At 42.5% G+C, this 17,626-nt stretch overlaps 1 protein-coding gene across 1 annotated transcript in view; it reads right to left on the bottom strand.

Annotated features, from left to right (window-relative positions):
* Nucleotides 1-17,626, bottom strand: part of LOC124544807 (calcium/calmodulin-dependent protein kinase kinase 1) — a 1,492,928-nt gene that overhangs the window by 929,527 nt on the left and 545,775 nt on the right. The window contains exon 2 of the mRNA XM_047123492.1: nt 5,696-5,749. Within this exon, the coding sequence (XP_046979448.1) occupies nt 5,696-5,749 (54 nt within the window). The remainder of the gene's footprint in view (nt 1-5,695; nt 5,750-17,626) is intronic.

Raw genomic sequence — 17,626 nt, 5'->3', positions numbered from 1 at the left:
TTGCACATATTGCATATCACGTACATATTGTATATCACCTGTCTTTCCATATAACTTACCACTATTTTTCTCAGAATATCGAACGCCTCGCACCATTTTACACTATGAAACAATTTTTCCAGTCTTGAAATCCTGTGAGCATCTCTTGATTTTTCTTCAGTCTTTCTTCCATTATCAACCGCGAAGTCAGAACTGCTTATCTGATGATTTTTTTCTTCTAACGCCTAACTGATTTTCATATACGAGCTCCTCGAGTTTCTTTTCCATTCTTCGGCATATGATTCTTGACAGCATCCTGGATGCATCAGAAGCTGATTGTGCAATAGGTCTCGCGCTTCTCTACCTGTCCTATCTTTGGGGTTGTATGGGATAATAGTCCCCGAAGACTACATACCAACGTGAATAGTCGTTTGTTGCCAGTTCCCATAATGATCTTAACAATTCAGAAGGAATTTTATCTGTCCCTCCTGCCTTATTTCATTGCAAAACTTCTAAAGATTTGGTAAACTATAATACTGGGTCCAGTACGTCTTCCATCTTGTCTGCATTGCTCCTTCTATCGCATCAATAGACATATCCTCTTTTTCTTAAAAGCATACAGTGAATTTTCTTTATGGATACGCTCTCTCCTCTGCGTTTAACAGTGGAATTTCTACTGAACTCTAGTCTTGACTCTATATGTATAAAAAAAGTCGTGGGTTGCAGAATGTTCTTCATTAACTTAAGAAAGATTTCGTCCATGTAAGGCATCGTCAGGTTATCTGAAAATATAAGGGTCGTCCCCAGAAAGATAAACACGCTGTCTCTGGCGCATATATGCTCGAGTAATGTGAATTATTTTGGCCAGACGGGAAGGACTTTTAAAATTATACTTCAGGAACATTTACTCACTAAGGAGGGAGAGATTAAGCATATTTCCGCCTTTGCTGATCACCCTAACTCCAGTGGCAACTGGCCACCTTTGCTCTGAAACTTTTAAGGGTTTTGCACCACGTTCCCAAAGGTAATGGGTTCATTCTGCTTGAAGAGATCCAAATTGTTAAAGACTGACACTCCAAGAAAGATACGACACTGAATGATCAGTTATCAAGCAAGAGTCAGGTATCAGATTTTCTACGATTGCCTGTTTCCATTTTAAAACGGCTTATTAGTTTTTAGCCTTTTATTTCCAGGACATTGGTCGCTTGTCATGAGTATGCAGTTGTATTTTATCTTTTTGGCATTGGTACCTTTAAGCCATAGACTGCTGGTCTAATCTTTATTTTATTGTTTACGCATTCCATTTCTTTATTCTCTTACACCGCTTTTGAGCATAAGGTTTTCTATGTCTCCGTGCATAGTTTTCGATCTGGAATTGGCTCTGAGCACTAAGGGACTTAACATCTGAGGTCATCAGTCCCCTAGAAATTAGAACCTAAGGACATCACACACATCCATGCCCGAGGCAGGATTCGAATTTGCGACAGTAGCGGTTGCACGGTTCTAGACTGAAGCGCCTAGAACCGCTCAGCCGCACTCGCTGGCGATCTGGAATTCCCTGTAGTGTGTACATTCCCAAATGCTCTATTATGTTCTATTTACTTCATAATTTAACGGCTACTATTTGAATTTTACGCCGTATCACACTGTAAACCAGACGGCAGCGCCGCTTGGTAACGGTCCTTACTACTAGTCAATAATTTTGCATGAACTCCTATCATTCATATGTATGTGCTGTGTGAATACGGACGGGTCTCTTGCAGTGTTGTAGTGTACGTTCGTATTTTTCGCTTCCTCCTTTGCTCTCTACTAATGCCTGATTTATTTCATTAATTTTTAATTTTTCCGTATAGGTTTCCTTTGGTATGTTTTATGCGGAATCATGTCTTCTTGACAGATATTTGCTGCAAGGGATTTCCCGAACGGTCTAGGTGCTGCAGTCATGGACTGTGCTGCTGGTCCCGGCGGATGTTGGAGTCCTTCCTCGGGCGTGGGTGTGTGTTTCTGTCCTTAGGATAATTTAGGTTAAGTAGTGTGTAAGCTTAGGGACTGATGACCTTAGCAGTTAAGTCCCATAAGATTTCACACACATTTGAACATTTTTGACAGATATTTATTGTCAGGCAATTTCGGATCTTTTACCATGAGTTACAATATGTTTCCCTATATAATTTTATTCGGTCGGTTTTTGAAGCTTATTTGTTTCTACAGTAGTCCAGAATAGGACCACGCTGGATTTATTGTAATATGGTCGTCCTCTTATATTTTCAGGTAACCCGATGATGACCTATTCAGGCGAAACGCGTCATTCTTAAGTTAATAAGAAACATTCTGCAACCTATGTCTGGTTTTCAAATAGCAGCAATAGAAGACTGCACCAACGCCAACACAAAACGAAAAAATTTCTAATGTTGACTCTACTGCTTTAATTTTCAGTGAAGGTTGTTATGACTTTCCTACACATCGAAAAAGGTTTGCATCACCTCGGTTCCGAAAGTTCTGGAACCTATACAGAAAATTGCAATAGAGATCAATATAAACATCATTTCCACCCTTTTTACTGCTCATGAAAACCACACATTGCATGTTGTACCACCAGAGGTGGTGGTCCAGATCGCTTTGCACACCGGTACCTCTAATACCCAGTAGTCCTTGTGGCTGTATTCGTCGTGGCATACTATCCACAAGTTCATCAAGGGACTATTGGTCCAGATTGCCCCAAACGTCAACGGCGATTCGGCGAAGATCCCTCAGAGTGGTTGGTGGGTCACGTCGTCCATAAACAGCCCTTTTCAACCCATCCCATCGTTATACTGAAGTACGTCATTCACAAGATGTGCATGATGGGGGCGCGAATTGTCGTCTGCGAAGACGAATGCCTGGCCAATATGCTCCCGATATGGTCGCACTATCGGTTAAAGGATGGCATTCACGCATCGTACAGCCGTTACGGCGTCTGCCATGACTACGAAGGGCTTACGTCTGCCCCAGGTGATGCCACCCCAAAACAGCAATGAACAGCCACCTTGCTGCACAAACTGGACAGTGTGTCTAGGGCATTCAGACCGACCAGGTTGCCTCCAAACATGTCTCCGACGATTGTCTAGTTGAAGATATATGCGACACTCATCGGTGAAGAGAACGTGATGCCAATCCTGAGTGGTCCATTCGGCATGTTGTTGGGTCCATCTGTACCACGCTGCATGGTGTTGTGGCTGCAAAGATGGACCTCACCATGGACGTCGGGAGTGAAGTTGCGCATCATGCAGCCTATTGCGCACAGTTTAAGTCGTGACATGTACTGCAGCTGCACGAAAATCATTACTCTACATGGTGGCGTTGCTGTCAGGGTTCGACCGAGTCATAATCCGCAGGTAGCGGTCATCCATCGTAGTAGTAGCCCTTGGGTGGCGCGTGTCACTGACTGTTCCTGTCTCTCTGTATCTCCTCCATGTCCGAACAACATCGCTTTGGTTCACTCCGAGACTCCTGAGCATTTTCCTTGTTGAGAGCCCTTCCTGCACAAAGTAATAATGCGGACGCGATAGAACCGCGGTATTGACCGCTATGGCATGGTTGAGCTGCAGACAACAGGAGCGGAGTACCTACTTCCTGGTATAATAACTAGAATTGATCGGCTGTCGGACCCCCTCTGCCTCATAGTAACTGCTCATTCGTGGTTTTTTACATCTTTGGGTTGCTTTAGTGACATCTCTGAAAGTCAAAGGGATGGTGTCTGTGATACAATACCCACAGTCAACGTCTATCTTGAGGATTTCTGAGAACCGGGGTTGTGCAAAACTTTTTTTGATGTGTGTATATGCTGAATTAGTCCTTCGAATGATTTTTTCTTTTTCGATTTGTTGTAAGTGACTTGTATGGCAGTATTCGTGTTCTTGAGTAAACACATTTAGCTTCCTCCTTTTTTCAGTCTATTGCTTTCCACCTGCCTATATTCCTCAGCATAACTTATCATTCTTCAGTACTCCTGAATACCACATTTCTGTCTAATTTTCATCATTACTATACAGTGATCGGCGTTTGTGCCTGCTCCTGGATAGGTCTTAGAAAGCAATACCCAATTGTGTTGTTGACCATGGTGTAATCCAGCTGGAAGCTTCCCATGACTCTTGGAATTTTTAAAGTGTACCTCTTCCTCTGTGACTTTTGAATAGCGTATTCGCTATTACTAACTAAAATTTGCTGCAGAATTCGATTAGTTTTTCTCCCCTCTGATTCCAACTACCAAGGCTGTATTCTCACGTAACTCTATCTTCTATTCCGTCCCCTTCTACAGAGTTCCAATTCCCCATCATTATCAGAGTATAATCTAATCTTCCTTTAAGTACTGAAATCCCATTTCCCTGTTATTGCAACTTATTGTGCTTGTCCCGTCGCCTTAAGTACCTGAACTAATGTTTCATAAATATCACATACGTCGTCGACTGTACTATTTATTACAATTATCAAGAGTGGATTTTCAACCTTACATTAATTTCAAGTAGCTAACGGTAAATGTTGACTACTGCTTACTTCGTCTTTAGTTTTGTGCCGAAACTGAGCCGCATGTAACCTAAGTAATCCTGACAGGTAGTTCCATGCCACAGTGAAGTCCGCGTTTCGTGCTGGCCGTTTGAGTGTAGATGAAGATGTTTCTGAACAACACTCAGTCCAGTGACCTCAAAATCATCCAGCAACGAAGTCACGCATGTGAATAACAATATGCGGGTAGAGCTCCATCCGTGAATCCCTTTTCTTCGAACTACGGCATTAACATTTTTGCAACATGTCAAAATAGGAATTACCATTCACATGCCCTTCAAAAAAATATTGTGCAGTTAGGTATCGTGGCGACCTCGTCATTGGAGATTATTTAGTGAACTATTGCTTTAATAGTAACTGCGGTTGTCACACCAAACGTTTAACGTCTTGCCCTGTATTTCGCGCTACCCAGTGCTTGGCTGTTGATTTTAGTATTTTAGTGAATTGTGTATTAATGCTGGGTTTGTGTGTTCCAGAAGCCGTTATTGGTGTGCGCAGGACCTCCTGCCTGTTGTTGTCACTTGAGCTCTTGAGCACGGAATTCAGGCGCGTGACCGATGTGAATGCCAAACGTCGAGAATGTGCTGATTGCTGTGTAGATCTTTCAGGCTATCATAACTTAATAGTTCGTTCACGTATTTATGAGACCTCGCTATCTGAGTATTTTTGAAACCTAATAGGCTTTACAAATTGTTATTTTTCATATTCACAAGGCCTGATAATTGACTTAATTTCACAACTAGTGAGCTCTGATTTGCAGTTCTGTTAAAGCTATATTTGTGTAAAGTAATGTTTTATTAATTTAAAGCTGGGGCCACAAGGTTGTTTTTCTTTCAAAGTTTTTCTGAATTATTCTCATTGATTTTATACAATTGAATAATCTGTTTAGATCACCGTAGTTTGCAAATGCTATTTAATCATTGTGTTATTATAAGTGCTCTATTTCAATTAACATGGTGAAAATAAATTTTTACGTCCTCAAACGGGTCAGCATTCCAGTCCACCAGTCCTTGTGCCCTGCTTACCAACCCCATACCTTACCAACGACGTTGGACATACAGATCCACTGCATACGTAGTATTTATACGGAGTTACTATCATATACAATTTACTGTATTGATATAGGAGGACAGAGATATCTAATTTTACGAAACATTGGAGTGTTGCTACTCACCATCTCTGGAGCCGATGTCTGCCACCGGAGGGACACAGGATGGTGACCGTTCTCCTGAAACAGTGAGAAAGTATAATGACATTCGCTGTAGTGCACTGCCTTTCTGAAGACAAATCAACTACGTGTATAAGGTGGCTCTAGTCATATATATATATATATATATATATATATATATATATATATATATATATATATATATATATGAGAGAGAGAGAGAGAGAGAGAGAGAGAGAGAGAGAAGGAGCATGGAGGGGATGATATTTGCTAATGTGTTGCAGCACACACGTTCATTATTGGCATGCCTTAGAAGGTGTTTAAAAGGTGTTGCAGTCGACAGCAATCTATAAAACTGAATTGCAAGTGAAGTATGACAACATTACAAATTGGAGGAGGATACGTCCATTGCTATTCGCGGCACGTGTCAGGAGGCAGACTAAACCTCATTATGTACCAGCGGTTAGTAGAGGCAGATGCGCAGACCGCTGAACTTGGCCATCTTATGACGTGATGCATACCACAGTTTATTTCAAGGCATGCACATGAACGTAAAATTGTTTGCTCGATATTTAACACTTCATTGAAAAACGAAAAAAACGTAGAATGAGACAGGCGTTTGTGAAATTCTACCAGGTAGAGTTCAGTACTTTTCTCTCAACAGAAAGATATCGCTAAATTTGATAGTATCTTCCAGCGTACCACGTTAATTTCTACCACGTTAATTTCTACCACGTTAGCTTCTCTTGTGGGAGCTCCTTAATCGCTGCATAAGTACTGCATCCTACATCTATTTTAAACCCATGTATTATAGTTAAGCCTTGGTCTCTCTTTACAATTCCCCCCTCCCAACCGCCGTTCACTCAGACTCCTTGAAACCTCAGCATGCGCAATATCAAGTTGTAGCACGAATTCCTTTTCTCCCCAATTCGACTGACATAGTTTCATCAGTTATACAATCCGCCCCCGGTATCTGAGTCGTCAACGCGACAGAATGTCAATCCTAAGCGCCCGGGTTCGATTCCCGGCTGGGTCTGAGATTTTCTCCGCTTAGGGACTGGGTGTTGTGTTTTCCTAATCATCATTATTTCATCCCCATCGACGCGCAAGTCGCCGAAGTGGCGTCAAATCGAAAGACTTGCACCCGGCGAACGGCCTAACCGACGGGAGGTCCTAGTCACACGACATTTACATTTACATCAGTTATACGAGCTATCCACCCAACTGACCTTCTCCAGTCTTCTGCATTACTACACTTTGAAATAATTTTTGTTTTTATGACGTTCTTCCTGGTGGACTTGATGAATACGAAGAAAGAATTGTTCAACAAAGTTGTATTTTACAAATTATGATTACGCACTACTAGCGTCGTGCCTGGTTTCTTTTCATAAAAACGTAACGAAATACCAGTTTAAGTGAAAGATACAATATAAAGTCTGTGCATATGGATTGGATGTAGTATTTTCTCAGTTATCATCATCATTTACACGCATACCTCATCCTTGGTAAGTGAAATTAGTTTTCCAGGAGTGATGGGAGTACATAATGTAAGACATACGTTGAAGAGCCGAAGATACAGGTACTCATGCTTGATATCGTGTAGGGCCCCCGCTAGAAGTGCCGCAATACAACGTGGCATGGACTCGATTAATGTCTGAAGTAGTGCTGGGGGAATTAGCACCATGAATCCTGCAGGACTGTCCACACATCGGTACGAGGAGGTGGGTGGAGATCGCCTAGGCGAGGCCTAAACCTTTGTGTTGTGCAGTCATCAAGGTTACACGAGATGTTTCGTTGAATGGTTCGCACACTGACACTTGTTGATGGCCCAGCATTGTAATCTGCAGCAATCTGCGGAAGGGTTGCACTTATATCACGTTGAACGATTCTCTTCAGTCGTCAATGATCCCGTTCTTGCAAGATTTTTTCCCGGCCACAGCGATGTCGGAGATCTGATATTTTACCGGATTCCTGATATTCACGGTACAGTCGTGAAATGGTCGTACGGGAAATCCCCACTGCACCGCTCCCTCGGAGATGCTGCCTCCCTTCACTCGTGCGCAGACTATAAAACCACTTTCAGACACACTTAAATCTTTATAACCTGCCATTGCAGCAGCAGTAATCAAACAACCGCCACAGACATTTGTGGTCTTATATAGGCGTTGCCGACCGGAGCGTCATATTCAGCCTGTTTACTTATCTGTGTATTTGATTACGAATGCCTATACCAGTTTCTTTGGCCCTTCAGTGCAGAATGCATGGACTGATAATGACTGCTAGAACTTTAGTATTAACACACAACTAAGAAACTGCAAGTAACCAGGAACAATGAGAAGACAAACCTTGCAATGCATCGTCACAAACTTCACCTACACCTACCTAACACGTGTACAAGTGTACAAGTGTGTACGGGGGATGTTGCATCTGTCAGTCAAAGAGTATCCCAACAAGAATCTTATAATATTGTTGATATACTAACTGCAGTACATCTTTCGCTCTATATTTGCAGTTACACTGCAGATGAGAGAGCATATCATATTAACATTTACGAAACAGTGTCACAATAAGCACTGATACTAGAGCCTTGCACAAAAGTCAGGACATTATACACGAGCAGAACATGATTGTTTCGAAAAAGTACAATCGGTGCAATTGTAATAAATCTCTGAGCTTATAACTTGAGACATAATGATGACGCATAAGTGAAAATATATTTATGACTCCAACATAAAAGAAAACGCCTAAGAAAACCGACCGCAAAAATAAGCATACCGCTGTATCGAGGAGCGTCATTAGCAACCAAGTGCGAGCAAGACTACATTCTCCAGCCGCTCCAGGGAGGCTTAATTTGTAAACAGTGTCGTAGATGATGCATGTCATATGCGTCATAAACATATGTTTATTGGTATATGTTTGTAATTGCAGCATATACAGAAATCATCTTTTAAAGGTACCTGCTATAGGCAAAATGAGAAACAGCTTCCGTCAAAAACTTTCTTGTATCTCATCGGAAGCTAATGCTCAAATTTTAAGATGCAGAGTCTCAGTCCCATCATTGTTGCTGAACACTGCTGTTCGACCTGGATCAACAGTGCTCACTCTAGGAAGACAGACGTGCAATTTCACCAAGCAACGCGGATAATTACTGGATTTATTTCAAGTACAAACACCCCAAGGCTTCCTGTTCTTGTTAAATCCCACCTCCAGGTCGAAGAAGACCAGAAGCTGTCCTGAAGGTCTGGGACAACATTCAGAAGAACCCCAGCTACGCATTCATTAATATATGGCACAAGTAGAACACCAAAGCTTGAAATCAAGGGAATCGTAGTGGCGCACAGAAGAAAACTTTGTTGGGTCTCTTCCAGTGACAACCACTCATCGAACATCAAGTGGGGGCAGGTAGCTCCAGTCAACAAACATCTAGTCGACAACCCATCCGTGCGGATACATTCGATCTCCCAGGCGTCAATGGAGGATCATGAACCGGATTCGAACTCTACATGGCACACGCGGATATCTGATGGACAACTGGGGATGGGCTAGTTCTGCATATTTTGATTGCGATACCTCCTCACAGTCAATCCATCACTGCCGAGAGTCCTCTTCGATCGTAGAGAGGTGCGATGACGGACATTCACAACGCGTCTGACGAAATTATCGAATGGATCAGGAATTAGGTCTGGAGATGTAGGATTGTACGAGCTTTCGACAAGTGTCCATCAATGTTGTATCATATGTGACATGAATAAGTAAATGCAGTAATGATGATAGAGGTCAATTTATAAAGCACTGAAATGAGATACTCCTGCAACACAAAATTATACTTCGTATTAATATGACAATACAATGCTGTGAATATAATAAAGGGGAGGGGAGTGAAATGGATTGAAAACTGTCAGGGATAAATTTATTTTCCAGGAATATCGCACAACATTTTATTCGATATTGCTTAGCCCACATTTACAAAAAGTTTTAATGAAAAGGTCAACAGACAGCTTTGTAACATTACTGAAGAAAATTCCAGAACGATAACAGGAAATGCAGGAGGCATTTTAACGCAGTTACAAAATTTTTAATCGAAATTACTGATGAAAATTATGAGGAATAATAGAATTTGCGGAAGGCGATCAAGAACCAATCAATATTTGGCAAGAATGTGCAGAAGATGACTTATTTAGAGAATAATACACTTATAAAAATTTTTTGTGAATGTGTATCCATGATAACAAAACAGTTTAACAGCTTGCTCGCAAATTCAAAGAAAGCAGAAGGTGTGATCATCTGAAGAAGGCACTGTTATTCAGTTACAAGTTTGCAAGGAATACTTTTTCATCAGAAGTATAGGCTACATACAACTTCGCTGAAACGCGAGATTACTAGAAGACGCAGAAGTCAAAATACAGCGTTGAGACATTATATTAAGCACATAAGCAATGAAACAGAAATGCCAAATGTGGCTAACTGAATATTACATGCCTTACAAAAACAACGGCAAACAATAAAATTAATTTTATTTCTGCTGCAACGACGTTCAAAATCCTGCCATGACAGATTGTTTCCGCTTATTGGTGACAATTCGAAATTAGTGAGCTATCTGACTCCCAGCCAACAGCCTCTCATGACCTTACCAGCTCTAGTAATATGAGATTGAATGCAGACTAGTAAATCCTTCCAAACAACAATATTAACAGTCCAGATAACAACAGCGGCAACCCCCTAATCCTAGGCGGCGGAGCCCCTGAGATCGCCTTTTCCGCCCATGCCCTCTCTGCCGGTCGGGGAAGATATACAAATATCTGAGTAAAGATGGGCGTGCGTAATAACTATCGATACCCGCACTAACACAGAACTGAATAGTATGATAATGCTGTGAAATAATCAGAGTTTATTGTTTAGTCATACGTTTACATGTGATGGCTGTGACATAGCATCGTTATTAATAAAATAAACGCTACTTTATCCGAGGTGATCCCGAAATCATCCGACAAAATTTTGGACGCTGTTCATGAGATATTTCCTGTGTGTTGATGGAGACCGCAAGTACCCCTCCTTCACAGCTGAGGGCGATACAGCGCACGACAGACTAATGTTTGTGTGTATGATTCACGTAGCCTTAGATTTTACATGCATCATTTTTACTGTTAACTAAGCCACAGCATTTGTATGGATCATTTTACTGGTGACTAGGCCTTATGACTTCCTCTCTCTTTTCGAATAATATGTAAAACGTGTTATTACATCTTCTGAACTTTGAATGAACTTTTAACGTGCAGCTGGTTGCCTGTATGACTCCCATTGCATCTGCACTAGGCTTAGACAGATGTGGTGCAGAGATTCTTTGCGGCAATCTTTTTGTGCGTGCTTGCCTGTGCCGCTTGCTTGCTCGTTCTATGCTCATTCACTAGTTGGCACTGTATTCTTACCTATATTACTCCCCTACTGGATGCTGTCGTTGCTTTGCCTGATTTTTAACTATCGACGAAACACTAGTGCATGCAACGGATAACGTGACACACATACAGAATTAACGCACTCAGTAATGGCAGTGATAACCTCTAGCTTTATTCATCCGAGCGCTCATCTTCCTACTGGATTATCAAGAGGGGGAATGGCTATTTGATTCGGCTTTATTTAATAAAGTAATTAGGGGGCTTCTATTTCTATTATAATTGTAATTTGAGCTTGATGATAACCAATTTTGGTACTAGGAGTAATTTTCTGAAATTCCGTAGCTGACTTTACGTGACTGAAATTTTATTACAAATTAAGATTGAATAATTGAACACACTCTTGAATCATTCGTCTACACTGTTATCGGTCCTGATACGTACTGAAATTCGCAGAATTCCGCTACTACATAAATTAAAGGAAAAGCGCGATCGCACAGAGTTGGAAAGCTACCCACAGAGATGTCTGAGCACACGGGATTCAACTGCTCTCGTGGGACGAGTCCAATAGTGGACACTGGCTAATTACAGAATTTAGACAATATTAATCTCAATTGATCAGATGCGCTCTGTGAGAACGGTCAAAGCCATGTTACATCCTTGGAAAATTTCAACAAAATCCCACATGGAATTACACAAGGCGGTGGCTGGAGGCCATTATCACACTGAAATAAAGGTAAATAACACATCGTACACGAAACATAACAAAATAAAATGCCTGTAAATGTGATATACACGCAAACGGCTATTTCAAACATCATAGGCACTGTACCATTATATCCACGAAATCACCTTAGAATCACGTGAACTTTCCATAAAACACTCTGGAGGAGTTACTACAAACTTAACATTAGTACAATGAAGCCACAAAGAAAGTAACAACAACTGCACCAAAATACGGTGCACGCGCACACGTGGCGCCAATATAAGACACAAAAATCCACAAAATTATTTTACTAATGTTGAGCGATCCAGGTTGTTTTTCTACTAGCCAGAACTTACTACTCTTTCATGGTCAGAAAACACTTCATTCCTAGCACTGAGGGTGCCACATGGGAATGGCGCGAACGTGTGGTCGCGCCTTTGTTACAGAGAAAAGTGGTTGATAAAACATGCCTCGGTAGGCAAGACATACTTAAGTAATAAATCGCGAACTGTAACTATGATATACTGCATTTTACCTCCCAGACTGAGCGTCTCCATACTGCGTCCTTTCTTCAGCATGTCCCGGCTACCTCTCCACATGTCATGCTACCGACCGAACAACATGGCCCTTTTTAGAACTACCACGTTCCTATTGATTGAAGGCAAACCTCCACCCTCTACACTCCTCCGAACCGATGTTTCTGAAGTGTCTCAATCAATCCCTGTGTTTTGCTTCGCCAGTTACTCTTCTGAGAAGCCTATAGTACCTGTTGACCATCTTTGAAACAGTCCTTCATCTTTCTTAGCCCATCACATTGATACAACTTGTCCTCATATATATTGGAAAAGTTATAGAAGTAAAAGACTCAGCTGCCTTTCTCAATGTCCATCAGCTGGGCTATTGACTTACAAAATAAGGAAGGATTCATGTCGTATTATAAGGTAATGCTGCAATTACGTGATTAACTTTTGATATTTCTGGTATCATTCGACAGCGATTCGTTCAACTTGGGCGGTCGTAAAAGGTACTCACAGTACCGCTTCAAATTCCTTGCTGGGATTGTGGAGGGGGGGAGGGGGAAGGGGAGGAGCAAGGGACTGGTGGCGTCTTCTACATCTACGTGATTTCTCTGCCATTCACAATAAACTGCCTGACAGGAGGTTCAATGAACCACCTTGAAGCTGTCTCTCTACCGTTGCACTCTCGAACAGCACGCGGGAAAAAACGAGCACTTAAATTTTTCTGTGCGAGCTCTGATTTCTCTTATTTTATCTTGATGATCATTTCTCCCTATGTAGGTGGGTGCCAACGGAATGTTTTCGCAATCGTAGGAGAAAACTGGTGATGAATTTCGTGAGAAGATCCTGTCGCAACTAAAAACGCCTTTAATTTAATGATTCCCACTCCAATTCACGTATCATGTCTGTGACACTATCACTCCTATTTCGCGATAATACAAGACGAGTTGTCCTTCTTTGTAATTTTTCGATGTCATCCGTCAGTCCCACCCGATGCGGATACCACACCGCACAGCAATACTCCAGAATAGGGCGGACAAGCGCGGTGTAAGCAGTCTTTTTAGTATACCTGTTGCACCATCTGCCAATGAATCCCAATCTTTGGTTTGCCCTACCCACAATATTATCTATGTGATCGTTCCAGTTTAGGTTATTTGTAATTGTAATCCCTTGAACGGCATACGGTCACGAAATGCTACTAACACCGCCAATATGCTATATGACAACGCCTGTAGTGTTAATAATAGTAATACGTGATTAAGCTTGTAGGTGACTTCAGGAGATTGAGTGCGAAATTTAGTATACAGAGCTGCCCCCTCTGAAAAGAACAATAGCTGCGGCAAATACGGGTGCGTCGATCTATGTCGCTTCAGCTCTATGCCGGATATGGTCACTCATAACGCTTAGCTACTAGTGGAGTGTCAGACGGCAGTCTATACAGAAATGTTTTGAATAAATGAGAGAGAACGGGCTGGCCAGCGCTACAGTTCAAGACCCTCTGAATCAATAAAGTCAGGAAAGCACGGCAAAAATACGGTCATCTGTCAAATTGTTGAGAACTTCACACGGGCAGCTAGGACACAGGCTTCAGCCAGGTTACGGATTTGACGGCTGCTGTCCAGATTACTGGCAACGTGAACCAGAGGCTATCGTGTACTCAACCGTCCGAAGTGGCCGTGCGGTTAAAGGCGCTGCAGTCTGGAACCACAAGACCGCTACGGTCGCAGGTTCGAATCCTGCCTCGGGCATGGATGTTTGTAATGTCCTTAGGTTAGTTAGGTTTAACTAGTTCTAAGTTCTAGGGGACTAATGACCTCAGAAGTTGAGTCCCATAGTGCTCAGAGCCATTTGAACCATTTGATGGCTAATGTCCGTTCTCCTCTGAGCCTCCGCCCTGGTCAGTCCACGTTACAATATTAAAAAGTCGGAGAACAGCCATAGTACGATAGCTCCTTTCCGCTTCTCTGTCACGTCTCCATGTCGACCCATTTTACTGCGACGATTCTACAGGATGTTTGGAGATTTGGAATTTTGGAAAGACTTGTAAGATTTATAGACTTGAAGGATTTATAGAGGGAGCTGAGTACATAATATTTTGACCTGGAATCCATGTACGGAAACGTACCGTTTCGTTGCTACAGCTGTTTCAAAACATTTGCTAGGCAGGTATCCAACAAGGTAGTCATGGTGTGTAGAGGGTTGGGTGTGGTGGGGGGGGGGGGGGGGGGCGGGCGTTCCTTACCTCGGATCGGCTACTGTCGTTTGACGTCTGTCTTACATCCCTGAGCTGGTTCAAGCTCCACTAAAGCGTCTGTGAGTGTTGGAGCAACGTGGCTTAGTAAGCACCTTCTGTATGCCGAAACTCACGAAAGTGAAAAGCTGCTCGCCGTCTTTATCAAGATCGTTATCAACAAAGTCCAACACCACCGACAGCCCTTTTCACCATAATTATGCAATGGCTTCGAGAATGAGCACCTTCACCGTCAGTAGATGTGACAGTGGTGAAGGAAAGACCGTACACCCAAACTGGAAGAAGGCATACTACACCACCTTGAAGAGTACCCGTCAACAAGCTTACGAACAATTTATTTGCTCTTAATGAGTGTAATTGTGATATAAATCATGTGCTCGATCACACCTAATAAGTTACTAGTAAAAGTGGTCGTTTACCAACACGTTTTCAGAAGGCTGTAGCACGGAAACATATGTTTCGGGACGTGGGTTTGAAATCAGAATGATATCTTCTCACTCCCGTCTACAAGCTCTAGAAGCTTGTAACGAGAATTTCTCAACACTCTGCCTTCAACCGACTGGATCAGTCACGCTCTTTACCTTCCACGACTTACGTCAGCTATACGGGATCACATGACCGTCTAATAACTCTTCTGCACAATCTGCAACGCTCCAAAACATTCAGTGTACTCTTTTAACGTGTTTATGAACATAATGTCCCTTGTGCGTATCCCTAACTGTGAAGTACAGTCTTGCTGTATCTTAACTATCCACATTGTTATCGAGAAGGTTGCACTTTAGCATCACTAGTCGTTATTAGTTTGCTGAATGTATCGTGGAAACGAGTCGATGCTGCAGTTTTCCGTCACGAGTCTCGAATCAGTCTGTAAGAAACAGTTGGCAAACTGCAAGGAAATCAGTGAGACAGCTCTCTCTAATTCAAGGTCCCGTGGGTAGCAAACAAACTCCTTAATCCCCGCTGCAAACGGTTTATGACGACAGTAAAGTTCTAGATACTTCTCGGCTGGAAAACGTTATCGGAATGGAAAATCTGCGTAGTTTTACTGCATCTATTACTTTTTTGTCGCTTGCTTCTCGAAACTGGGGGAGTGCCAAGGTCTACGTGTACCATTATGTCGAATGACTTGTACATAAAAATATACAGCTGCAAAAACGACAAGATCGAAATCAATCTATGAGTAGGTAAGTGTTGTGAGTGAGTGTTATTAGGACTGAGCACTCCTTCGCTATACTTCATGAGACAAGCATTGCACTTTGGATAGAACCAATTTTGCTTTTGTTTGATCATCAACTTTCAAGCTAGTTTGATAGTGTTTTCAATTTTTCACACTTGCCTTCTACGTATTTAGGACCAGCTTTTACCAGCCCCTGCACTCGCAGATCAGTAGTTTTGTCAGTGATGGTGAATAAGAAGGCTACTAATTTATACAATCTGAAGCATTTGCGTATGCGCGTATGCGTTAATGTATGGGGTACCAGTACATTATGAATATGTTTTCATTATTTTGCCGTATGCTGAACAACTATTCAAAAATGGTTCAAATGGCTCTGAGCACTATGGGACTTAACTTCTGAGGTCATCAGTCCCCTAGAACTTAGAACTACTTAAACCTAACTAACCTAAGGACATCACACACATCCATGCCCGAAGCAGGATTCGAACCTGCGACCGTAGCGGTCCCCTGAGGAGAGAGCGGTTCCAGACTGTAGCGCCTAGAACCGCTCGGCCACCCAGGCCGGCGAACAACTACTCAGTTTAACGGAACTTTTGTAAAAATGTTGAGAAAACCAACATTGTTTGCTTAACTTATTAATGATTACTTATTTAAGAAACCAGTAAAAAATATTCGTAGCGGAAAGTATCACGAAAAAGAGCCGCAATAAACTGCAGAAACAACCGCTTAATTTCTGACGTGTTACCAAAACGAAATCAAAATCGACACTGAAAATTACAAAATATCAATTTTCTGCCATAAAATGGATACCTGTTTCGAGAAATCATGCATTAAGATGAAATGTGGACTGTCTGCAATATCACTGAATAGTTTCAACCTGAGAAAGAAACGAAATACATGCTATATAGTTCGTTGGAGAGCAAATTTTGCAATATTTTGCGATGTTCCGCCAGTATGGCTCGCAGCCAATGTGACGTAACAGTGTCGCGGGTTGCCTACACGCCACAGAACCGTTCTGCACCAGAAAAACAGTTTTGCAAGAGTTGCACTAGACGGTCCTAGCAACGACACCAGGGGTCGCAGACCGGGTAGGACCTATTGACACCCGCGACGCTCGTAAACGAAAACAGTTCCTGCAATATACTGCCGCGCGTCAGTATTTGCAGATGTGCTCCGCCTTGTAGTCAGCCGACGTGGAACCAGAGCTACAGACGGACATCCGCTCCACTACGACGCCGCTGCCTACTTCCGCTCTGCCTCGTGATGACTGGGTGTTGTGTGATGTCCTTAGGTTAGTTAGGTTTAAGTAGTTCTAAGTTCTAGGGGACTGATGACCATTGATGTTAAGTCCCATAGTGCTCAGAGAGAGAGCCTACTTCCGACCACCGGCCGCAGTGGCCGAGCGGTTCTAGGCGTTACAGTCTGGAGCCGAGCGACCGCTACGATCGCAGGTTCGAATTCTGCCTCGGGCATGGATGTGTGTGATGTCCTTAGGCTAGTTAGGTTTAAGTAGTTCTAAGTTCTAGGGGACTCATGACCACAGAAGTTAAGTCCCATAGTGCTCAGAGTCATTTGCTGCCGACCAGCAGCCTCCTTGACGGGCATCGCCTGGCCTCTGCAGCTCCGCCGACCGTCCAGTCTTCGGTATTGGATGTCGTAACTTGGTTCACAAAATTTGGTAGAACACTGGCCGTCTCCTGTTTTTCAAAGGATCTATGTCACTGCCACGTACTAAAAGCAAACATTTGTGGAACTTGATTTCTCTGTGCACCAGTAGACCATTGTAAATATTACTTGGAGAAACACTCCAGCAAGTACGAGATTGGGTTGTTGAACAAAGGCTTTCAGCCTCTGTCATGTTTGATTGTTGATGGTGTTCATTTCGTCGGAGCAGA

This window comes from Schistocerca americana, chromosome 8 (genome assembly GCF_021461395.2).
Source record: "Schistocerca americana isolate TAMUIC-IGC-003095 chromosome 8, iqSchAmer2.1, whole genome shotgun sequence".
NCBI classification, from domain to species: domain Eukaryota; kingdom Metazoa; phylum Arthropoda; class Insecta; order Orthoptera; family Acrididae; genus Schistocerca; species Schistocerca americana.
This window is presented reverse-complemented; position numbering and strand designations above follow the sequence as displayed.